This window comes from Anneissia japonica, unplaced genomic scaffold (assembly GCF_011630105.1).
Source record: "Anneissia japonica isolate Jap-2015-1 unplaced genomic scaffold, ASM1163010v1 scaffold1764_len714935_cov166, whole genome shotgun sequence".
Taxonomy (NCBI): Eukaryota; Metazoa; Echinodermata; class Crinoidea; order Comatulida; family Comatulidae; genus Anneissia; species Anneissia japonica.
Window position 1 is genome coordinate 364,964 of NW_022757468.1, and position 25,953 is coordinate 390,916.

Genomic DNA, 25,953 nt, shown 5'->3' on the forward strand with positions numbered 1-25,953 from the left:
GCATGATTTATCTCAATTCTCATGCAATTTAAACAGGAGTCCTAAGAGCCGGGCTATAACTAGGGGCTGGGATTGAGTATGGGCTTATACTGGAGTTGGGAAATACTGTACTATGGCATTAACTTTTATTTATAATCATGTGTATCAATCATGTGGAGTTTATACATCCATGGTATCAGAATAAATAGGAAAATGCATCCATTTTCTCTGCCTCACCAATTATATTTTTTAACTTTTTTTATATATTTTTTCTTTATTTTACGAAATGTACGAAAATCTGGCTAACTCCGTAAAGTTCATCTCTCGGTCGTTCATAGTTGGGGATACATATGGTATGAATGATGACTAGTGCTTCTTTTGTTTGCTTTCAATGTGTCTACTTGGTAAAAGTGAGAAAGAATTTGTCTCTTTCCCTTCGACCACCTTCGATTTGCCATCTTGAAATAACAAGAAAAATGCCATCATTCTCCTTTTTTCAAATATTAAGACGAGAAACTACTTTTTATTTTACTTGGCCTAACATCCAGCATACACTTATTACATCATTGCAATTTCATGTGTCTATCATTTCTTCTTCCTTACTCCACATTCACTAATACGGTACTATTTTACATAGCCTATGTAAATACGAGTATGTGATTGGTCGAAATTGCATCACGTGACTAGCGCTATGAGGATCGGAAACGTTATATTTCCCCGTAGGGAAATATAACTTTGAAAAGTGACCGGTCTCTGACGTCACCGGATTACACCCGCATTGCGCCCGTAGAATGCTAGTCGAGCGCATGATTGATCGGTCAAGAATTGTGAATGTGGAAAGCCTAGCGCTACGAAAATGGTGACTTCAAATAAGTTTAAATCTCTCGACGAAGACGAATTGGATAGAATTATTGACGAAAAGGATTCTCGGTGTACAAAATTTGTTGTGAATTCATCCGTTAATGTATTCCCACTCAGTGAATATTGTAAGGACGAGGAATCATCAAATTAGGCCTAGGCCTAGCCTACTTGCATTGAAAATTTCACAGTAACGGAGTTCAACGAGTTACCTTTCTCCGGTCATTTTACGTTGAGGTAAGGAGAGCAAACGGTGAATTGTAGGCTAAACGATCAATGATAATGCTACGCTATTGACTACAACAGAAACATTTTTAAAAGTGACGGTAATATGACGTATTTTGGTTATGTAATATGACAGATATTGTGTAAAAGTTAAATAAAAGTTCTTGATATTTAAAGTAATGTGTTCAGTTAATTATTTCATTTGCATCTATTTTTGGCTATGTAATATAACAGGTATTGCCTTTCTATCGGTATAATAATAACATTTGATATCCCCGAGGGAATTATATTTTTTTCGAAGGATTATATTTTCCCGAAGCGCGTAGCGCTGAGGGAAAATATGGTCCTGAGATATCAGATGTTAAATATCAGATGTTATATTACACCTCTAAGCAGGCAATATCTGTATAATATTCCATGATATAAAAGTGATTATAAACCATTCAATGATAAGCAACAAACCATATTTTTGAGTAGTCAAAAACCAAATTTAGAAATCTGTTCCAAAATTATTAATGCTCTATTTAACAAAACTAACATCAATTAAACACAATTTGATTTTGTAAAGTTCTACAATGTTTCAGGGACGTATCCAATATCCAAGGGGGGAGCCGTGGGAGCCGCGGCTTCCCCCCTTTGTACACAGTGTTAAAATTTTAAAGCTTATTCTTGAGCCAATACAAATTCTTTCCTAGGATCACTCAAAATGAATACTTCTAAAACATGTAAATATGCATCAGTACACGTTATACAGGCCTAATAGAACACATAGGCCTAAGCGTGATTTTAAAAAATCTTAAATCCCTAATTCTCAGGCCAGATCTTTTAAGATAGAAATGCGATACTGTGGTTCAATTTCGTTTTTATCCTTTTCCAAGTTTCTTTAAATTTTTGTTTAATAATACTACGACTAATAGGCCTAGTAATAATAACAATGATGATGATGATGATGACGATAGTAATAATTTATAATAATATTAATAGCAATAAAAAGTGAAGAAAATTGTGCTAAATGCGAAAAAAAAGTTGTGATTTGTTGATCATAATATAGCATAAAAAGCTTAGTAAACTATAGTTAGGCCTAAGTTGTCCTGGATATTAAGTAATTCCATGATAAAAGATCATGAGAAATTTGTTGGCGTTTCATTTTGACAATATGGTGATGTGATGATGATGAATTTTACTATATAAAAGTGTCATTTCCGGACATCTTGAGAGGTACTATTTCTTCAAATTTTCTCACCTCAGCTCCATCCATGGTGGGGCTGAACATCTAGATGTGTATAAGAGACAGGTATACACGATAAATCGTTATTGAATCGTGCTAGTGTGAAAACTTCTCTTATTTCTTTGATTTTCTATATCAACAATTGATTTTAGCTTCTTATCATTGATCGTTATCGCCATAGTGTAACCAGGCCTTTAGGCTTTATAAATCTGTGGATTTTATTCAAAAATATTTTTTAATGTCAAAAGAACACTATTATTTTAAAAATAATTCTACAATGTTGTATAACAATCAATTTTATTCATGCTTTTAATTTGCTTTTTCAATTTTGAATATTTTAGTTCACTTTTTAATAAATTATATATATTGACGATTTCCAATAAATAATTCACATGCCTATACATTCGTTAACATTCTCTATGTACATCTTTTTTTTCTCTTGTATCAATTAATTTAAATAACTTTTGCTCTAAGCCTTCGTAATGGCGTATCATAAATTTTCTTACCTCAGCCCCAACCATAGTGGGGCTGAGGAGAGTGGTTCCTCGGTCTGTGAATGTCCCTCCTATCTGGTTTAAATACCTCTCTTTCGAATTCCTGGATCTGCCACTGTTGATTTATTATATAATTATTTTGCGCTTATTTATAATGCGTCTATTGCAATTTTCACTTTATCCTTTCAAACAGTCCTAAGATCATTCAGAGGGGGATTTTCCCCCACTTTGACCCCGCTGGGGTCCTACGTAACTCGCATAACGGCTCCCCCCCCCCTTTCAAAATCCTGGCTACGTCCCTGCAATGTTTTGATGTTGATTAAATCAAGAATATATTCTACTATTAGGTCTTATATAATACAGACCACTCTTTTTTCCATGTGCATTTTCCATCTTTTTTATGACAGTACGTGATTTCACATGGCAAAACTAAGTTGAAACTTTGCTGATATTTATCTGAGTGCTTAAATCTGCCCTAAGCCTTAAGGGAAGTGTTACAGAGCTACCATTGTGCGTCTCAAACTTTACCGGTGCAATTGTTTCTGTTTCACTGACTGCAACGATTACTGTAGTATCTAAAGGTTTAAATGACATTTGCCCCGAGGTCTCTGGGAGGATTTTTGGGGAATGAAACATAGTGAATAGATCTCTTGTCTTAATGGTGCCAAACTGAGATGGTTATGATGAGAGAAACGTTTCAATTATATCTGAATTTGTATTGATGATACAATCTACAAAAAACACCTGTGTAATGTTTTTGGCCACTAACATGTGTCCATTGACATTGTCTCTTACGACTGATTAATGTCTCATTTTAAGGACGTTAGCTTATGACATCGTTTTCTTAGCTATGTATAGATATTTGTTATAATGGGATTTTTCTGTGCATAGGTAGGTCGAGTATGTAATAAACAAAGAATTATTATTATTCGTAGAAGGACTATTATTATTATTATTATTATTATTATTATTATTATTTTATTATTATTACTATTGTTGTTATTATCTATTAGTATTAGTTAAAGTACTCAAATTCCTGATACACCAGAATCAAAATAAAGTGGAATCTATATTCACTGAGGAATTTTGACCCTTTAAATTTATGTGTACAGTACTGTCCTTAATGTATTACCATACAATTACTAGCTAACTTTGTAAAGGTAGGGATTTCTATGTGTAAGAAAATATAGAGTATGTAAACCCCCTCATAATTCAATTAAATGCTTTAAAAGTCTTGTCAAACCAGTTACCAACCTTCAATGAGACATAGATCAAAATTCAGTTTTTATTGATTTTGTAGATGTTTTACTAGGAAGTCCTTAAATTTATTACTGGCAACTAATTATGGTAGGCCCTCTGGTAGAATGTGGATAATGAAACCCAGTAGGTGGGTTGACATCGGACTATGGCGAGATAAATTAAGTGGACCATCCACATGATCTTTCTAAAATTTTCCATATGAACGCTTAATTATGGCTAGATGAAGGTACTTCCATTTTCTCTGCCTCACCAAACAATTTTTTTTTTTTTTGATTCCCTTCATTTTACAAAATGTACGAAAATCTGGCCGACTCACAGACATCAGTAAAATTCCTCTGTCGATCGTTCATGGTTGTGGAGATGCTCAAGCACTTTCTAGGGAGAATTTCATTTGAACTATTATGAATTAAAACTCAATATACATGGTATAAATCATGACTAGTGCTTCTTTTAATTGTTTTCAATGTGTGTACTTGATAAAAATGAGAAAGTAGTAGCTATTTCTCATCGACCATCTTGGATTTGCCATCTCAGATTGAAAAGAAAAAAAGTGTCCTCATTCCCCCTTTTTCAAAATATTAGAACTGTAACTATTTTGAACCAATTGACTGTTTATTGTGAAGGAAACCTTTCTAAGTCCAATTTTAAATTGAAAACTTAAATCCTTAAAAAAAACCAAAATAATAATTATCTGATGAAAAGAGTGTTTATTTAAAAATGAGACTTAAAACAGTTCTCAATGCTAGTTTTCCTGTTTAGGTGTTTCTTTTTCCCTACTTGCTTTCTGTTTTTTTCCCCATTTAACGCCAATTTTCTATATTTTAACTGACCGTTTAAATATTCACCCCTCAGTTTCTTGCAAGGACTCCATTAGAAATAAATTAACTTGTGTTGATTAAATGGGTCATTCTTGCATCCATTTGTATATCTTTTTAGACAATTAATTTTACATTTCAATTTTAATAATGCCGTTTTATCTTGTATTTTTGATGTTGAAGGAACCAATTTTTAACCAATTGACTGTTTATTGTCAAGGAAATCTTTCTCTATCCAATTTTTTTAATTGAAATGTTAAATTTAGAGTTTATTGTTCAAATGTTTTAACTTAGCCCAGAGACAGTAGGCTGTATTGTTTATACTGTAGGATTGGCTGATATGTCAGTCAGAATCCAATTCCAACCGAATCCAATTCTCCTACCTATATCAGTATATAATCACTCATATTCATTAAATGGTTTTTTTTTTTATCTGGCGATCAATATGCATTCTGTCAGTGATGTACTTAAATAATAACTTATTCACCAAACACATCTGCAAAAGCAGTCGAACTTGGCTAATAAATAGAGAAACCACTAAACACATTGACATGGGAAAGTTATGGACAAAGGCATCATAAGGAGAATCCCCGATCACTTCCGATAGATGTTCCTGAAAAAAGTGATATTGATAAGCAATTAAACTATAATGTAAAATTTTCATCATTAGAAACAAAATTGAAATAACAGTACAGGGATATTTCAACTTTGTTATATTTTTTTTATATTTGTTGTGTTGCAAGTTCTTTTGATGTATTGTAATCTCTTTATTTTTGTTTCTTATTTAAAATTTTCCTCAAATTATAAAATATAAATACTAAGCTTAAACAATTATAAAAATATTTTTAAAAATAAAAAGAATACTTTGAAAAAGCAAGGCACATCGTCAACTGAAATAAATACTATTGTACAGTTTTCGATAGTAGTTACAGTATTTTAATTACTATTATATTGTGTTTTTTTTTCTAAGGAAACAGCAATTTTTATTAGTATTTATTTATTACTATTGAACATAAAACAAACTATATTTACAAGTGTCATAATGTAAACAAATGTGATGATAGGTTTTTCTCAGTGTCCTTGAGCAATGCACTGTTAAATACTTCAGTCTCCTTTAGCTATATCAATGGGTGACATCAATATTGCTGGGAATAGCCTGCAATTGAAGCGTCCTCATCCGCTTGATGGCTACTGAAACTAAGGATATTAGCTCCAGCCACTATTAGCCGTAATGGATCCTTTACTTTTTTGCAAGTGATGAGCTCCAAAACAAAACATATCATTTCTCATCATTTTCTTGATGGGTATGGCTGTATGGCAACTTTCATGTATGTAGTTACTCCATTTTTGGAGTGTCTGCACCTGCCGCCAAAATTCTGATTTTGGAGGTTTTGCGTACTATGCGAAAATTTAAAAATCGGAGTTTTCAAAACTTTTATTCAAACCTCTAATTTCGGAGTTTCTGCGTACTATTAATTAAACAAGCTTTCTCTATAAAAAGAGAGTAAAACTTTTAAATCAACCCTCCAATTTTGGAGGTTTTGCGTTTTATGCGCAAAAACTCCAAAATTGGAGTTTCAAAACCTTTAATCAAACCTCGGGTTTCAGAGTTTCTGCTTACTATTAATTAAACAAGCTCTCTCTATATTAAGAGAGCAAAAATTGGAGGGTTGATTAAAATTGCTCTCTCTCTATATAGAGAGAGCTTGTTTAATTAATAGTAAGCAGAAACTCCGAAATCTGAGGTTTGATTATTTAATAGCCTACGTAGAAACTCTGAAATCGGAGGTTTAATTAAGAGTTTGAAAACTCCAATTTTGGACTTTTCACATATAGTACGCAGAAACTCCGAAAATAGAGGTTGATTGGAAGTTTGAAAACTCTGATTTTGGAGTTTTTGCATATAGTACTACGCAGAAACTCTGAAGTCAGAGGTTTGGTTGGAAGTTTGAAAACTCCAATTTTGGAGTTTTCGCGTACAGTAAGCAAAACCTCCGAAATTGGAGGTTTGATTAAAAGTTTTGCCATGCTCACTTTGCTCTCTCTATATAGAGAGAGCTTGTTTAATTAATGGTGTAGAAACTCCGAAATCGAAGGTTTGAAAACTCCGATTTTGGATTAGTTTACGTTTTCGCTTTAAATAGTACGCAAAACTTCCAAATTCGGAGTTTTGGCAGCAGTCGCAGGCACTGTGATTCCGAAGTAACTACATACCTTTAACTTTACTTGAGCATCTATGCTGTACAGATACTGTAGAGAGCTTAAATTGCAGGAGAATGATGTAGTATTGTCCTGTGTTTTTCCCCTGATTTCTGGATTGGTTTCTGTTTCTTTGTTACACTGTTTGTTACAGTTTATCAAATAAATCAATTCAAACATTTTCTCATCTTCATGAATAATCATAAATAGGTTATTGACTATATTGAATTAGTGTATTACCGCCACTAAACGAGGTTATGTATTCACCTCTGCCTGTTAGCAAGACTAATGCAAAAACTCAAAATTTAGTGGAATGGTACATAATAGTCTAAGAGAGATATTTTAATGAAAATTTGTGAAGAAATGATCAAATTGAAGGTCTCAGAAATTCATTTTATTTTAATCCTTAAGCATAGAAGAAAATAATAGAATCCATCATACACGGCATGTGTATTTTCCAGTGTTTAGGTATAGGGTGGAGATACTGTATGCATTCTATGGCGTGAATACTCTAGTCGATAAATTGATTGACTGATTGGCTGATTAATTGATTGACAGACAAAAAAAAAAATCAGTTCCCACATTTATTTACTTCTAGACTCAGCTGCACAGTCTTCAAAATGCATGATTTAATTTCAAAACATTAATTAATATTTCAAAATATACATTTTTGTTATTGTTATAGTTGGGTACAGCAAGCCATATCGTGATAGATTTTTTTTTTTCAATCTACTGTATCTTGTTTCATTTTTTATTGAAGGTAAATTAAACAAATAAATGCATACCAATGCAGATATGTAATGTAGTGAGATACCAGAATTTCAAGCTAGTAATTCTTGTATCGTATCTACATTATCAATGCAGAAATGTAATGTAGATACGATACCAGAATTAATAGCTTGAAGAAGCATTAGTCCATAGTGTGGACGACGATGCAATATACTGTATTTATATTTTATTATTGATTCTGTCTTCTTGTGAAGTTGTCAATATGAGCATGGAGTTATAAAAATATACCTCGATCATATGAGCGAATTGAACTACTGTATGGCTTATGCTGGATGTAAATCTACCCATATTGCAATATTATTACAGGCTTTAAAATGCCCGAGAGTTTAGTGTTAAGCCTTTAGGGAGCTGGACATTGAGTCAAGGTGAAACAGCAGGTGTGTACAGGTGTTTTAACTGACCAACTTACTGGAAGTCTTGACGTTTGAGAAAACATCCTCATTTTTCATGACAACAAGCATTACTTTCATTTCCTATTTGGCATTATTTTGAGATACCAGGGATGGATTGCTATAAGTGGTCTTTAGACAGTCTTAACACTTAGCTGGCTTTAATCGTGACGTCAATAATGTTATATGATTAAAGACAATTGCTATACTGCGGTCTAACCAGTTAGCTGTCTTAAATTTTAAAGCCTACTCGATGTGGGCTTGAAACAGTCTTAAATCATTTTCATCATGGCGTTTAAGGTACTATACCTAGGCCTAGATCGTCAAAGACTAAGAATCAGACAATGAAAACGCCTATTCTACAAGCTTCTCAGAGTGTAAAAACCGGTCTATGTTTATTTACATTCATTTTGATAAATATATATGTTTTTAGCAAGCATTCAAAAGCACCCTCAATTTTATGTTACTAGGGAGTGCTTGTTTGCATTTCAATACTCAAGACTGTCACAGCGAACACCATTTTATAGCAATCCACCCCAGGACATAAACTATCAAGCACCCACCCAATCCCATGCATGTGCAAGCTCCCTGTACTCCCCGCACATACCATACTGTAGAAGACCCCTCCCCTTCCCCCTCATTTCCCAGATCTTATTAAAGCATCTCCCTATTTTCAGCATCTGTACAAGTGCTTATCATATCTCATGGACATACAAACATCCTTTTATTTTTGTATGGACACATCAGTACAAAACCTCCTCATTCCCCCATACCCCTTAGGCATAAAAATCATCCTCTCATTTCTTGGTGGCATATAATCACTCCTTTCATGATGAGCATACACCTACTCATTTCCCCTTAGGCGTATGCATCCTCATTTCTCATGGGTGTACAATCACCACTTTCATTTTACATGGGCAGGTATAAGCATGCCTACTCATTTCCCATAAGTATTCAAGCACCTCTTTTACCATGGGCATAAAACTTGTACAGTATCTCTCATTAAACAATCATACATTCGCCCTTCTCATTTCCTATTTTCAAGGAATCAATACTTCTCATTTTCTATGGGCATACAATTGTCACCCTCATTTCCAAGATAAGCTAGGATGACAACTTTTCATGGGAGTCTCCCGGAAATTGGCACAGTCTCTCGTTCTCCTGGAAACTAACTCATCGTCCACAAATTTAGGATTTTCACATCAATTATCTCTCTGATTGAAGTCAGCTGGCCATGGATATTATCATCACATGCAGTATGGCCAAATAAAAAAAATTATGTTAGCCACCCCAATTGACTCAAAATGTACGAAATTGAGGTTTGGCATTTTAGTTTTTATTTATTTACTCTTTTTGACAACAAAAAATATTTTTTAATGAGCTATTCATGGCTGGAATAGACCATCTTGCTAAACGGTAGGTGATGCAACAGTGTTATGCGATTGTTTTGCTCTTCAATATAGATTTAAAAATGGTCTGTGTTGTATTTTTGCTTTTGTGGGATAAACAAATTATTGGTTAAAAAAAAAAAAAACTATTTTTCCTACCAAAAGATTTTTTGAATTTTTCTAAAACACAATTATATATATATATATTTTTTTTTTAATGTGCGAACTTTAAACTAGATCCCCAGGAATTGCTTCTCACAATTTGAGACCTCGTATGGCATATAGCAACCTTTTCATTGTTTGTGACTATAATACTGTAGTATTAAGTCACAATAAGAATATTTAGATGCTGCCGTGATGCCTAGTATTTTCATGAAAAGAATGCTTTTCAAATGTTGAATATTAAAAGTAACAATATTTTGTGGCAATTTAGTTGGTGGTTAACATGAATGAAATTCGATATTATATTAAATTACTATTTAATGTAAATATTGTTTGTCCTTCTCATACTAATTAATTTTGTCTCTGCAACATGAATAATAAAAAAGAAGAAATGAAAGCAGTATATTAAATCTTGGCGGTACTGCCATGTAAACTTCCTTGTGAAAAAGACAAAACATACATGCCCAAGGGTATAAGCAGGCCTGCTAATTGGGGTGTGTAAACCACTTTTCAGTTTGTGTAGCTTTATGGGAAAATATGACTTGCACATGTTAGGGCTATATTTTGCTTAATTTTACAATATTTCTTATAAATACAATTATTAAATTAATATTTTGATCATGGAATATAGTAAATGGTGTACAGTATATATAAATAATGTAATTAACAGGTGTAAAAAGATGGTACGGTAGATTTACTTCACAAGGAAAGTGTGTAATAAGTGTAGTCTGAAAAAGTAAATGAATTGTTTTGAAACAAACACATAACTAATTTTATCTTGGTTCTCTATTTGATGACACAGCGCTCTTTACTGACTGCTAATAATGTGTGTATGCCCCTTTAAGTTGTGCCCTTTGATGCATGTCTCTTAAACCTATACCCATTGAATGTCTCCCTTTAAAAATGTGCCCCATTTATTATGTACCCCTTAGCTTGTGCCTCTTAATGAACATGTTCCCCTTATTACATGTGCACCTTTTACAAAGCACACCTTTTATCTTCAGTCTTAATGCACAACTGGTTTCATTAATAAATGTTAGCGGACACAATAACCACTAGTGTGTACTACCATCATCTACAGAAGACGTCTTTCATCAGAGAACAACAGAGCTCTTTAAAACAGATACTGCTATGGCACTGTTCAACGCCCACTTACTCAAGACAGGTTTGCCCACACTATGAATGCCACCCATCAAAAGCCAATTACTATCATAAATGTTGAAAGTCACTTAATTATACTGTATACCATAGGGCTTGTGTACAATTGTGTGTTACACTATAGTACCTTTAAAGAACATAAATTATATGTGATGCTCTATATCTATTTCATGTAAAGGGTTCTATTCAATTCTCAAGAGAATAATATTAATATAGTAATGGTGGAAAGTTTTCAGAGGAAGATTGAAGGGGCCTATATTCAACATTGGCTCTTCCTTTTTTTGTAAATAAAAAAAATAATAGGAAAAAGTAAAATAACATCTTAAATAATGTTATTTTCAGCCTTCTAGAGGTGCCATTGAATTTCGTTCCACAATAGTTTTTTCTTTTTGATTCTTCTGTATACAGTATCTATTCCAGCTAGTAATAAGTCGGCTGTTCCGTGGCAAAACAACTTAACCTGAAATCGAGTTAAAAATTGCATGTTTGCAATTTGGCAACAACTTGTCGTACGCTACTAAAACTTTTGCAGGACCATATATCTATATAAATTATGATTATATGTAAAATTTTGAATTTTAATTTGAACAGATGGTGTATTGCTAAATTATTAACGATATTGACAGGTACATTGTTTTACCTAAAAAAACATTGAGAATTGTCACATGCAGTATTGCTGCAAGTTCAACATATTTTTTGAATATATCACGTCTGGGGCAATCATGCATTATCTAGCTTGTGCATACGTCCCGTTGTTAAGATTGTTGATATGTGTAACCCCATCAGCCAGTTGATTTTGCTGTGCCAATTTTTAAATACCATTCCAAGGCAAAACAACGTATCTTCATCGTAGATACGTTGTTTTTCCCCGTAATCTTGCAGTTACGTTGTTTTGCCTCAGGGCGGCTGAAATGTACAATGTAAATAGGGGTTTAAGCCAGGGTTCTCAAGTACTACGGCCCAATTACAGACGTACGGAAATGGAGATAAATACTACAGAAATATATACTACTATGCAAAAATAGGATTCGGCCTAATTTTATGGGAAGTCCCAGATGAAACACGATATGGCTAAATCAATGACACGCACCACGAAACACGATCCTGCTTCCAGGTTTCCCTGATCGACCGTACGAGTGACGATGATGCTATACCACAGCTGTACTATACTGCAATTTTGAGCAACCCATATCTTGCACTCAAGGCAAATTATTAGGTGCTACGGAATTTCTTTATTTACTATGGAAATCTAAAGATATAACTTGAGAAGTCTGGATTAAAGCAGCGAGTCTCTCTCTGCTAAAAGCGAATGACGGTTTTGTAAAGTTGTAGATATATGTACGTACATAAGGTGGTAGTGGCTTTCAGAATACCGTAAGCGACTGGCTGTGCCTCTTCATTGGTGAAAATGTGTAAGAGAGGTTGATCTGGTTGTACTAGGTGTAAGTGCACAGGCCAAGGTGATTTGGTTTGATTGGCTCAGTTTGCAAGATCAGTTACAAACCACCACTCACTCAGGTGCCACTGACAAGATAATATCATGGAGAACTGGCTGGAAGGATATTATACATCATCAGCCACCAATAAACAGCCCAAAGCTCTGAAAGGCCAATTGAGGACATTGACCTCATCAATTTTATGCATTATTGTTTGAACGTAATCATTTTAGTGAATCCTATTGAAAATGTAAACATCCGGCATTACCCATCATCTTAAATGTGGTGACAATGAAATCCTATTCTTTGGTTTTAAGGTGCAAGTGATTTTTTATTTTTTCAATTTTTATTTTTACTATTAGTTCTTTTGTTTTTCCCCCCTTTTCTACTTTTTGTCGAACACAAAGAGAGTTTGTTTATATGTGCTATATACTAATGTACAACTGCCATTCTTAAGGAATCATCCTGATTTTTTTTGTTTTTTTTTTGAGAAAACATTTTTTCCAACATTTCCCTCATTGTCTTTCAAAAATAATAGAATGGGTAACACTAACAAAAGTGTATAACAACTTGACTAAAATGGAAAAAAAAAGTGATCTTTTGATGATTATCTGTTGATTCAAAACAGCAAAGGTGTCCACTTAGCATCCAAACATGAAAATAAAATAGGATGAATAGGATTTGCAAGTAATTAATAGAATGATGAGTATGTCAGCGCACTGGGGCCAGTGTTTGATCTTTTGATTCAGCAGGGTTTTGGAGCTTATATTCTGCACAACATTATCCTGTGTTTGAACCTAACCTACAAGCTTTATTAAGCTAAATCCACTGTTGCTAGTCTTGAGTGAGGCTTCAGAGTTTTTAAGCTTGTTGGAATTAAACCACATGTCGGTCTAATTCCTCAAATCATTTGCCAGGCACGACTGTATCATTTTAATTTTTAAAAAATTTTTTGTTTAACATCGTGTTCGGAATTTGTGAGGTTTGAGACTAAGAAGTACCTTCTTTTTAAAGGTATATCATGCTTGAAAATGATAAAATATTTAGTGAAATATGTATGATTGTATTTTTTTATCTTGTAATAGTTTTATTGTTTTTTGATTGTTTTATAGTAATTATTTTTATAGTTATGACATTACCATTATTATTTTTATGAATTATTTATAACAGTGTTATTTTTATAATTGACTAAATTATTATTATTTTTATTTACAGTAAGTACTATCAATAATTTATTTATTAAAGTTATTGTTCTTATAGAGTTTATTTTAGTCTTCTTGTTTGTATTGATATTATAAATTTATTATTGTTTGTATAATTTCTTTTGTTGTATTTATGTTAATAATAATAATAATTAATTTTTTGCTGTTTTTTTCTTTGTGTGTAGTAATTGTTTATATTTTTATCATGTTCAATAATGACTGTTTAACTCTATCTTCCTCAATTGTCTTCCACAAACATATAGGCCAACTATAGGCCTATTGATTATATGATGTATCCACTAAAACAAATATGTGATGTTCATTTTCTTCTTAATTTCTACTTGATTGATTGAGTGTTGAACATTTTTCCCTTTAGGTGATAGCCAGAATTATTTATGTTGTTAACCGTTCTTGGACAGGAAAGATAACATTGCCGGAATTTCGACGATCCAACTTACTGTCGGTGAGTTTAATTAACATTGTCTATGATCCCCGAAGCCATTAACCATCAAGGGAAAACGAAACTCTGAAAGAAAGAGTACAATGATGCACTTTAATGATATTACAAGCCCCTATGTTGTGGTCAAGCATTATTTATCATTTAATATGACTGAAGAAAATTTACAGTAAAGTATATAACTGGGCCTATACTTAGTTTGTTCGGCGGGGAGTACCTCTCCTAGGCCCATGCTAGTTCCACCTTGGCATGTCGCCTCATAATATCTAAGGGTCTTCACTGATATTCTATAACTGTGACAGAAAAAATTGGATTTACTTATATAGTGGAGCAGTGAATGATGTTTTTGGTTGTTGTATTTTATATCAAGTCATGTTGGTTAGTGTTTTTAATGTTGTTGCTTCTGTTTTGTCATTAATATTTTTTAGGTGTTGCCATTGGCGTCACTGTATAAAGATTGCTGTTTCTATGTACTGCATTATCTGTCAACTCAAAATATCTTACCAACAAATACAGATTTTTTTTTTTTTTTTTTTAATCAGGTAATACAGTTGCTTGAGGAAGATGATGATATCAATCAGATAACAGATTTTTTCTCCTATGAACATTTCTACGTTATTTATTGCAAGTTTTGGGAATTAGATTCAAATCATGATCTCTTCATTGACAAGAAGGACCTGAGCCGACACAATGAACATGGTATAGTATGACCTCACACATGAACAAGGGTCAACCTAAAGTCCTATGGGGGGCAACTAGATAAACAATTAAAATCTAATAATCCAGGTGTTTGTATAAGGAACATACAAACAACAAAAATTGAAAATTGATAAAATTCCGCTGGTAAAATATTTTACTGCTAATAGCAAGCAATTATCTGGATTAGAAGTTCGAAAAAGTCTATTTTAAAAATGACTTATGATAATGTAAGTGTAATAGGCCGATAGATTAAAGAATTCCTACCAAGATAAAATTGAATTATTATTTCATCAGAACAAAAGTGTATTATGGAAGTATAATCAATTGCATGTCTTCCTTGTCACTTTTCTAACTTCTGCATCAGCTCATCGTAGTTTGTCCTGTATTGAGACAGCCACTACGATGCTGTCATAATGCCAATATATATATTCACTCCCTCCTTTTTTTCCAACTCAGTGTTTCATCATCCGTACAAATGTACATGAACCGTCCCCACAAATAGACATACTGTACCACTTTCTCGCACACCCACACACAAGCAAGCGCTGCTTTCTCAGTTAGTAATTATGTTCAGTTAAAGGCTTCCTTTTGTACATTTGTTTATGTTATTAAAATTAATTTGACAGGCTAGCCTGACCATTCAAATTTAATGTCAGCCCTATTGCAGTAATTGCAAAATACTCAGCTAGCCTGAGGTATTACCTAAGCACCTTTCCATCACCTAGAACAAGTGCCTTAGTTGTAGTGCATGTGCTTATCACAAATTTTGATAGCGTACTGCTAATTGTATGACCCAAAAAAATGTAGGCAGTTCCGATTAAACTTACATTTTATGTTAAGCTTAATAACATGTGCATCTAGTTGTAGAGTGTATATTTTGTCCAGAACACCAGACACTTTTCTTAATACTAACCTAGTATTCATCATTTTTTTTAAGAACATTAATGAGGGAAGATGACATCCCTTAAGCAAGTTCTTTTGTATCTGAACAACCCATTGTAATTCAAAATTGTATTTGTCAGACCCAAAGTCTATACGGTACAAATACTGTTATAATGTAGCATTACAATGTTACCTTTTTGCACTACTTTGGGTAAGGAGAACTTACCCAAGATAATAGCTTTATATTCTTGGTTTGGATGTAAAAATAATCTTCATTCACCTGATATTTCACTGATATTGCAACTGTTGAAAGTCACTCTGCTGAATAAACTTTTTCAATTACCGTATTTATTTCAAAAAATGCCTCCCTTGAATAAACATCCCCTCTACAACCACATTCCGATAAACGCCTTTCTCCAATAAACTCCCCGGGCGTTTATTTTTTCCTCGAATAAATTCTCCCTAAATGACTGTAAACAAGTGTAATGCAAGCAAAATTCTTCTTCATCTGTAGAACACATTGTTTCTAACCTGGTGAGATCAATAAGTTTTTATGAGCACGCAATAACACATTTTAACGCTAATTATTTGTTGTAGCTCCACATTTACAGTAAAATTATGGGGCGTTTATTTGAGTATATACGTATCCATTTTACACATAAAAATATGAACGCCTCCCTAGAATAAACATGCCCTCAAATACCCTTCTCAACAATAAATGCTCTGGGGTGTTTATTCAAATAGATACGATATATAGACTTCCTAACTTTACAGATACATTTTCCTGTTGTCTTGGTTGTCTGTTGTCACAAATATATATTTGAAATAGGGGCCCCTCTCCTCTCCATATTAATTAGGATTATAAATTTAATTTGAGTCTTTACCAATGTCTTATGAACTACTGGTCTTGTCTGAGGTGCTATACTGTAGCTCTGAGTTCATCCACTGTATGAAGAACTTACTTAACCTCTCCTGCTCATGTAAGTTTTTGATGTGGAAATAATACTAAGTCAAGTGAATGTAACAATAACGAGTAGATAATACTCACATATCATGTAACCCAATAAAGTTTGATTACCTCATCAAAACTAGGTACAAAGCCTCCTTGTTCTTAAGCAAAAGTGAAAGATTTTTTCCTGATATGTTACATAAAATGTTTCTATGTTTTGGCAAGTAAATCGGTCACCAGTCTATCACTTACATGCAACATGTGTGAAATGCATTGAAAGGGAATGATGATGTCCTAATGTAAAAAAAATGAAGGTGATATCTTAAGTTAGAATTGTTAAACAAATGTATGCGCCTTGAAACAATATTGATTTTATAAGTGGGCTATTTTATTTTAGCATGAGATCAGTACCATTATCAACATAGTCTACTGCACATATTAACATTACGGTACTTCCAAAGTTCATCAGAGGTACATCTGGGATTTTTAGTTAACAGGCCTATCAATTTCAGATGTTCCAGATGGTTTCAATCACACATGATATTATGCCTCCTTCTCTAACCCAGGTCTTACTGATAAAATAATATTTTCAGAGGTTTTAAGTAAAAGTGTAAAACTGTGTTATTTCACAGTTTTATGGGGCTATGCCCCTCTAAATCCACCTCTTGGTTGGATTGGATTAAGATCCCATTAAAGCCTTAAAACTTATTTCTAGTGTGATTTTATGATATGTTAATTGTTTTCATATTCTAGTTTCTATATCCCCAGATACTTTAATATTACTTACATTCATTTTTATATTCTTTTTTTTTCCCTCAGCATTATCCTCCAGAATTATAGATAGCATATTTTCTCATGGATCAGTACTCAGGTAAAGACATCCATCTATCCTGTTTTATTAAAAATATTATCCTTCAAAAACAACCCTGACCTGATAAAACTAAATTTGTTTGATATCGGGGATATCCATATCTTTAATCTGTGTTAACATCGGTAAAAATATTTGCAAAATGTTGTAATGTTTAAATTATATGGTTATATTTCATATTCAGACAAAAAATTCCCTGGGAAATCAAAAGCGAAAAGTCACCATATGAAAGTTTTGTGTGCCCGAAAACCAAACAAAACCAAATTCATTGCAGACATAAATACACCCTATATTAAAAAATATGAAACGTTTAATACCCACCTAGCAGTGGCAGTGCCAGTGTCTGAAATCTGGGAGCGGGGGTGGAAGTGAGGGGAAAGGTAAAATTTTAGGGGTGAAATATGCAGGTCTGGCCTGAAGTGGGCATGGCCGGGCGTCGCTCAAAATGTCTTGAAAGCTCTTGATAACCATGACAATTAGGGATGTCATAGGCTTTTTAATCGATTTTATAGATAGTCTACTAATATGTCAGCACCGCCATGCCACCTAGATTTCTTAGTGGGGGAGTACATAATTGAAAAAAAAAAAAAAAAAAAAGTACTCATTCAAAAAATTATATTCCAATCAGAAACAGATTGAAAATAACAATAGTTTTCACTGATTTACTGTCATCTTACTACAAAAAAGTTGTGTGGGCTATGCCAAAGAAGAATACAAAAATAGTTATTAATAACTGTCTGTTAATTGATGGGGGATGTTTTTAGTTCTAAGTAAATTTACTTAAATTTACAACATAGACAATTCTAAATATGGAATAATTTTTTTTCAGTTGTTTTTTTTTTCTTAGCTTATGACAGACAGTTACTGTAATGTACATCTTTAATGTTAGTAGTTTTTAATTCAAAATTAGAATGAAAAAAATGTTTTATTCTATAATTAACAGATGGATAAAAAATTAGTATTTGTATTATCTTGGAAAATGCTGTTAGTCAATCAAAAAATATTTGTAGTTTAGAAATATGTTAATAAGTGAAAACTTAATTTATATCTGATCAGAAGTTAATAACTTTATTTGATTTTTTTTTAAAGCTATGTAACATATTAATTTGATTAAAATTTTTGAGAGCTTTTTTTGCAAATTGTATAACAGATGTTAGGCAGTCAATTGAGGTAAAATCATGTGAAGTTAAAATTAGTCATTTTTCACTTGTATTTACTGATGGCTACTCTACAACTTCTTCATTGTGAATCTTTATGGGATAGCAGAAATTGTATTTTTTTTACTGCAAAATCCTAAACCATTATTTGGTATTCTGGTTTGGTATTATTTGGTTTTTTTAAATTTCTGACCTTTTATTTCATATATAAATATTAAAATTAAATAATTTATGATTTGGAAAAAGGCCACCACTGGAAGCATTAGCTTTGAAACGCAGAACCTTACAAATTAAAAATTTAGATCACAATTGAGGAATAATCAACCGGTAATTTGTATATTATTTTGAGTAATTGTCTGAGGAGATTATTTACATTTTGAGATTATTTTTGTTCTAATTTCAGTTCTAATTCTGTACGGGAAGGCCTGATGAGCTATACTGAATTTGTCTGGTTTTTGTTATCTGAAGAAGATAAAAAAACTCCAATGAGGTAGGAGAACCAATAGACCTTTCCGAAGTGTCATTCAAACTTAACAACTGACCAATCAGAAAAGGGCCAGGAATACGCATGTGGTGTCCAACAAGAAGAAGGGAGGGGGGCCTAGTGTACGGGTCCATTGAATTCATGGCCCACTATGCCTACATCCCTAACGCTTATGATGTTACATTAAGGTCCACCTGACTTATATGAAAAGCTTCAGTGGCAGATTGAAAGGGGTGGGGGGACTGACCCGGCCCGGGTCTCCACCCCCTTAACTTTTTCAAAATATATATAAAAATATGGAAAATTATAATCAAGTTCAGGTCTAAAAGTGCCATTTCCAGCCATCTAGAGGTGTCATGATAGTGAATTTTATTACCACAGCTCCAACCATGTTGGGGCTGAGGTGGTCTAGACTCCCGTCTGTGAAAGTTGCGGCCTGGGTCCCCTCTATTTCAAATTCTTGGATCTGACTCTGAGTTTAGTAGTTCTTATGTCTATGTAGTCGCTCATTTAGATCTACCACCAACACATTAGTTAGTAATACACACATTTCTGTATTCTATAATCTCAAATTATGGTGGTAGAGCGTTAATTGTTGTTATCCGAACTGTGGAATTATGCTGTCCAAAATTCTGTGATTGTGAAATATGGAAGTGTGTATATTGGTCTGAGGTACAGTACCTTACTGTATGGAAACAGAAAAAAAAAACCAGGCTGAAAAGAAATACTAAAAGAATGTTTGCTATATTGTTTTATAAACATGTAACAAATAAAGATTATAGATTTTCAACAAAGTTTATCTCTTAAACATGAATGGAACTATACTTATAAAAAAAAAATGGAGAAATGTTGTCTCCTGTGGTGTTGCTAGTGAGGTCCCTGGCACAATTTTCTAAGAAGCAAAATTTCTGAGAGGGGAAACTTGGTCCTCTGACAAGGGCCTTGTAATCCTTCTCTCTGTGGTGGTACCTTCACTATCAAGTGGTTGAAATCACTGTTGCCAACAGTTCATGCTTCATCAATACATTTATTGGTGACAATTAATTATATAAACATTTTTAAGAAAGTATGAATAATACAGTGGTGTATCCTGGATCTTGAAAAGGGTGGGTTGTTGAATAGAAATATTATATCCACTGAACTTTATGCACGATGCAAAACTTGGGATGGAGCATGTCAATGGCTACCACAACCCCATATATTTTTTTATAATACAGTCGACTTTGCTGAACTTAAATAATTTCCAAGTTGATCTTATTTTATGTGCCAGATTCAGGGACAGATCCAGAATTGGGGTACGAGGGGCAGGTGTGCCCCCCACCCCCCATTTAAAACTAAATTTTTTAAATTTCAATGCATATCAGTGTTGAGTGTTACTTATCTATTCTGAAACTGTTGTGCTCCCCCCCCCCACCTTTGAAAAATTCTCGATCCGCCCCAGAATTTGTGTTTTCCATAATTAATTAACAATCTGTAAGTCAAATGTTATCTAAGTCAAACAATTTTTCAATACCATTTTGACTTATGCAAGTTCAACTGTAATGTCTAAAGTAACTTGCCATTTATCTCCATTAACCTCCTAATATTTTATTCATGTTTGAACAAAAAGAGGGTGCTCGGGCACAAAGAAACGCCCCTGGTTACACCACTGAATGACATAATAATCTGATGCTATTATATTTATTGTAAATTTGTTTAATTTGTTTACCAGCATTGAATACTGGTTTCGCTGTATGGATATTGATGGTGACGGCTACTTATCAATGTATGAATTGCAATATTTTTATGAGGAGCAACTTGCCAAGATGGAAGGACTCGGAATAGAAACGCTTCCATTTGAAGACTGTTTGTGTCAAGTAAGTTGAAAATAATCTATAGAGTCATACATGTTCTTTCTCAAAATCAACTACTAACTGAAATATAAGTCAAATTTTATCACTTTCTGTCATTTACTTTATATATATATATATATATATATATATCTATAATTTGTTTCCTTGCAGATGCTGGATCTTGTTAAGCCTCTAGAGGGCGATAGAATAAGTTTACGTGATTTAAAAGCCTGTAAACTAGGTTATATTTTTTTTGATACATTCTTCAACCTTGAGAAGTATCTCGACCATGAGCAACGAGATCCTTTTTCAAACATTCGGGTAAATATTGTCATGTTGTTTATTATTGTAAGTTTATAAACAATTTTTACTAAATTAGTTGTAATATAGTGTGGGTGAATGAACAAGGATTGATTGGTCTTTTTCTCTTTAGATGGGCCTGTTGTAACCTGATTTCTTAGTAACCCTATGATGCTATTTGCATTTTGTGTATTTTATAGGGTTATCATTTTTTGATTACATATTATTACTGTTGTTTTGTTGAATAAGTGTCTTATATAGGAAAGATAAGGTACCATTTCTTTTGTTTTTATTTTAAATTATTCAAAAATTCAACTACTGATTTGTGGGTGCAAACATTTCAGGTTAAAATGTGATCTATTTATTAAGGGCCCTGTACACATCATGAATTTTAATTTGTTTTTATTTGTGAAATAACAAAAACAAAAAATGTTCTTTTTGTTTGTTTTCATAGAGTGATGAAACAGATCTTGCTGAACCTTCTGATTGGGAAAAATATGCTGCTGAGGAATATGAGATGTTAGTAGCAGAGGAAGCGAGTCAGGAACAGTCTGCCCTTGACGCAACTGATGTGTAAGTATTAACTCCCTGTTTATAAAAATATGGAAAATTTGCATGAAAATTCAAGTAATACTTTAAATAGCTCATTTATAGAACCAGACAATGTAGTAGCTTTATGTACTGTACTTTATAAATAATTAAAAAAATGTTTTTGTGATCCACAGATTTTTTTTACTACAAAAAATCTTAGATTGACTATCAGCCAATTAAAGAATATTCTTAGGCGAGAATTTTTTTTATACCTTGTTTCACAAACTTTATTTTTTAAAGATTGTCAGAGGAGGGCAGAAAAAATTATTTAGCAAATGGTTATGCCAAAATCATCCAGATGGAGGACAAAAAAAATTTTAATTCTAAAATAAAAGAGAAAAGAAGAAATATACATATGTTATTTTTTGAGATTATACAGCTACTATTTACAGTAGACACAATAACGACACATCAACAACATATCATCTCATCGTTTACCGTACATTATTCAACACTGAGCATATTTTTATCGTGTCTAGTGTAAATTGAACTTAAGGCAGCAGCGGGCGTAATAAAAATAAAGAAAAAATTTTATTATTTTTGTCTTAAATTTCCATTTTTTCGTGGCGGTAGGTGCCCTAATTGACTTGGTAGAAACAATTAAAATTTTCAACAATGGCTTTTCTGCTGGTGTTAGAAAGGCCATTGATACTATTGAAAAAAACCTTTCAAGATATTTTTTAGAATTTAATTCAGAAAGCTGATATCTGTAATAACAGTGTAACAAGTATAGAAACCAATTTTACAACGTATATGCATCAATTGTCTTTGATCCTCAGTGAATATCAAGATGATTTTGAGCAAGACGAAGATGAGGATGACGAAGCCATTATGTCAATAGACGAAGCCATGAAGAAATTAGCAGCATCAGAGCCGCCAGAAAGTAGGACATGGAACCTGAACAATAACTCTGAAAGGAGTTGATATGGTGGGGAAATTAGCAAGTGGCCTGTATGTCTTCAGGGTCTGAGTGCAGTAACTTAACCGGCAGGGAACTCTTAACACCTTATACTAAGCTTACCCTAGTAGTGGCAAGTCTCTTGGTTAGGGCCTTCCCTTTCTCTACTGGAGGCCGGTTCTAAGAGGATCCAAACATCATTGGCACTATGAGACTCAGTTAACCACAATGGATCTTTCCAAAGTGTTAATCAAACTGACAAATCAGATTGTGTTATTTAATAGCCAGGAATACACTCATGTTCTACAAACATGCGAGTAGATTATTAATGTACTATTCATCTATTATTTTAACGTTTACGCTGTCTATACTGGTGTCAATATCCTTAGCAACAATATCCAAAGTGTGTAGGCTTCATTATCACTTACTTATCATTAAGTAAAGCACATATTTCTAGATACTATACAAATCACAATATCCTGTAATATAAAATATTAGATGAATAATACACAAAAGTTCAGAGCAATGTATTTTGCAAGCAGATGAAAGATTAAAGCTTGTGTCCACACTATCAAATTTTATCTGACAATGTGTGATGTGCCCATTACATGGCATGATGATGTCATATATATAACAACCAAATACAGTATGGGCATATCAATTATTTTTCACATAATATTTGGTGGTTGGGACAAAGCTTAGTACTTTTAGTCTTACTATATTCTTGTCAAACACATTTTGTAATCCAATGCAATAATCGGTTATGGAGTGTAGATAATTCTTCCAGACTATTTTATTTATTTTATTTAGGTTTTTAATTGGGAGAGGTTAGATTGTTTACAAAATTTTCTTAAAATTTGTAGGATTTTTTTATATAATATCTAAATAGGTTTTGTATTCAATTGGTGGCTAGGCCTTTTACTCTCTTCAACTCACTTCTACTGTGTATTTTTCTCAAAAACAAAAATTATTATTCACTAGAATTCGCCTCTGGATAATTTTAAATGAATTTTTATAGGCAGCATATAGAAATATGTATCAATCACAAAAAAAAAAAAAAAAAAATTATTTATACAGTTAAAACCCAAATCTTACAGTAAGAATATTCATTTTTTTTCTCTAATTATCTGTCGTCAGTAGTGCTAGTTTGTTTGTTTTCCATTTAATACATCTTATCATGGACCTATTAATTAATAATAATAGGTCCATGATCTTATTCACAACTCTTGTCTGAAATTATATTGAGGGCAGCAAACAGTCAAGTTTGAAAGTGTTGCTTTATTTCCACTAAGTGCATTACAGTATTATTATATTGATCGTCTTGAGGGGGTAAAGGTGACTGGTTTCAAAAAGTAAGGATACTTTACAAAGTACCAAAAAATAAGATTCCATGTCACTTACAGTAACTCAACCTCAATTTCTAAAAGATTAGTTGTACTGTAGATATTTTAAATATAGATATGAGATATATGTATAACGTATGATTGTAGGTTCAGGTCTGTGATTGGTTGGTCTATAGACTTGTTTTGTCACAATTTTTATATCACAACAAATTTATATTTTGATTCTTTTATTATTTCTCCATTTTATAAGTATTGGTTATTTATACTCTACAGATATAAGTGAACTTTAAAAGCTTCATGTTTATTCTTAAGTACATGGTGGGCTTATTATACCCGTGTATCGGTTTATGTCTGGAAAATAGTACAATATTTGAAATATTTTTTCTTATATTATATTGTAATTGATATTGTGTTGATAATAAATATTAATATCACTACCATTATTTTTATTATTTACAATATTATATAACTATTTGTTTTATATTTCAAATTTACAATGAGAAAAAAATTATTATGATAAAGAACAAAAATTATTTCAAATACTTTATTTACATCAATTGTTTAAAAACGTAATTTCACTAGCAAATACGGATGCATTCTATATTATTGCAATTTTGGCACAGAAAATTCATTTAAAAAAGGCATAGGTGGATGATTTTTAAATGTTAATGGTGATTATAATGGTGATGATGACAATCATGATCAAGGTGATATGATGATTGTGATGATCATCATGATCGTTATATGATCATTATATGGTCGTCAGCATGATGATCATCGTGAGCATGATCTTGAAAATAGTATGATGGTAAATTAAGATGATTAAGTGTCATGATGATGATCATCATCAGAAGTACTTATCATGATGCCATAAATGATGTGCATAAGGGAAAAAAATAAAATGTATATTAAACATATACTAATTGTTTAAAAAAATCATGTTGACAGATTACAAGAGCCAATTCCAAAGGCTGTGTTAATTTTGTTTGAACATAATACAGTTAGAAATTTAAAATTGTTATTTACTTTGTTATTAAGTGCGCCCTCTGTGTTCCGACTGTAGTGGTTCGATCATGTGGATTTGTTTCAAATGTTTCTGTTACTTTCACTACGTATCTTTATTTCAGTACATTTCGTTTTAGTTCAAAGGGGTTCATTTATATTCTATTGTACACCATGAATGGAGAATTTAATAAAAAAAACAAGCCATTCTGGAAAAACCAATATTTTTTAACAGTTGTTGATCTTCACGGATATCGTACGAATATTTTAACAGTCTTCAAAAACTCTTTATTAGGGAGCTTTCGATTTGTGTGACGCTAGAATGGAATCATATCACTCATGCGTGACCGTCCTTACCTGGCGTCCTACGTTCTCTGCTTACGTAGATTTGGCCAAATTGCGTTCCAGAATCTAGTCAGTGAGGTGAACTGAACGTTCTCGCATGCGCAGATGACTTAGTGACGTCATTACGTTCTACGTCCTACCGTCGTCATGCAATCGAAAGCTTCCTATTTTGACAATTAATGCTACATGAAAATTTAATCTTTACACCTTCACCTTTGACATATGAGCAATTGAAGATATGAGTGGATTTCACGTCAGCTCTAATGGCAGACTTTCTCCCACATTGATTCCAAACCAATCAGAACTGGGCCAGGAATATGCGCTTGGTCCGAAAACACATGTTCATGGATTATTAGAGGGGCATAACGGAAGAACCCCTAACCTATTTTTAGTAAAGTAAACCAACATTTATCCCCTCAAATTTCACAAAAAAAAACAGATTTTGTGCGCGACCCCCATTGTTAATTCAATTTGCATCCTGACCAATTAGTACTGCCATACCTCTGACCTGATGGTACATGTGTATGGACTGTCTCTTATACACATCTAGATGTGTATAAGAGA

At 32.8% G+C, this 25,953-nt stretch overlaps 1 protein-coding gene across 4 annotated transcripts in view; it reads left to right on the plus strand.

The window, feature by feature from the left end:
- The window catches only part of LOC117124751 (serine/threonine-protein phosphatase 2A regulatory subunit B'' subunit beta-like), a 46,642-nt gene extending 21,380 nt beyond the window's left edge, over window positions 1-25,262 (plus strand). For all 4 annotated transcript variants that reach the window (XM_033271070.1, XM_033271068.1, XM_033271069.1 and 1 more), the window contains 8 exons: window positions 13,959-14,045; window positions 14,582-14,738; window positions 17,389-17,440; window positions 18,998-19,084; window positions 20,790-20,934; window positions 21,082-21,231; window positions 21,665-21,783; window positions 22,581-25,262. In XM_033271070.1, coding sequence (XP_033126961.1) covers window positions 13,959-14,045; window positions 14,582-14,738; window positions 17,389-17,440; window positions 18,998-19,084; window positions 20,790-20,934; window positions 21,082-21,231; window positions 21,665-21,783; window positions 22,581-22,725 — 942 coding nt within the window. In that variant the 3' untranslated portion in view covers window positions 22,726-25,262. The remainder of the gene's footprint in view (window positions 1-13,958; window positions 14,046-14,581; window positions 14,739-17,388; window positions 17,441-18,997; window positions 19,085-20,789; window positions 20,935-21,081; window positions 21,232-21,664; window positions 21,784-22,580) is intronic.
- Window positions 25,263-25,953: the final 691 nt, after the last annotated feature.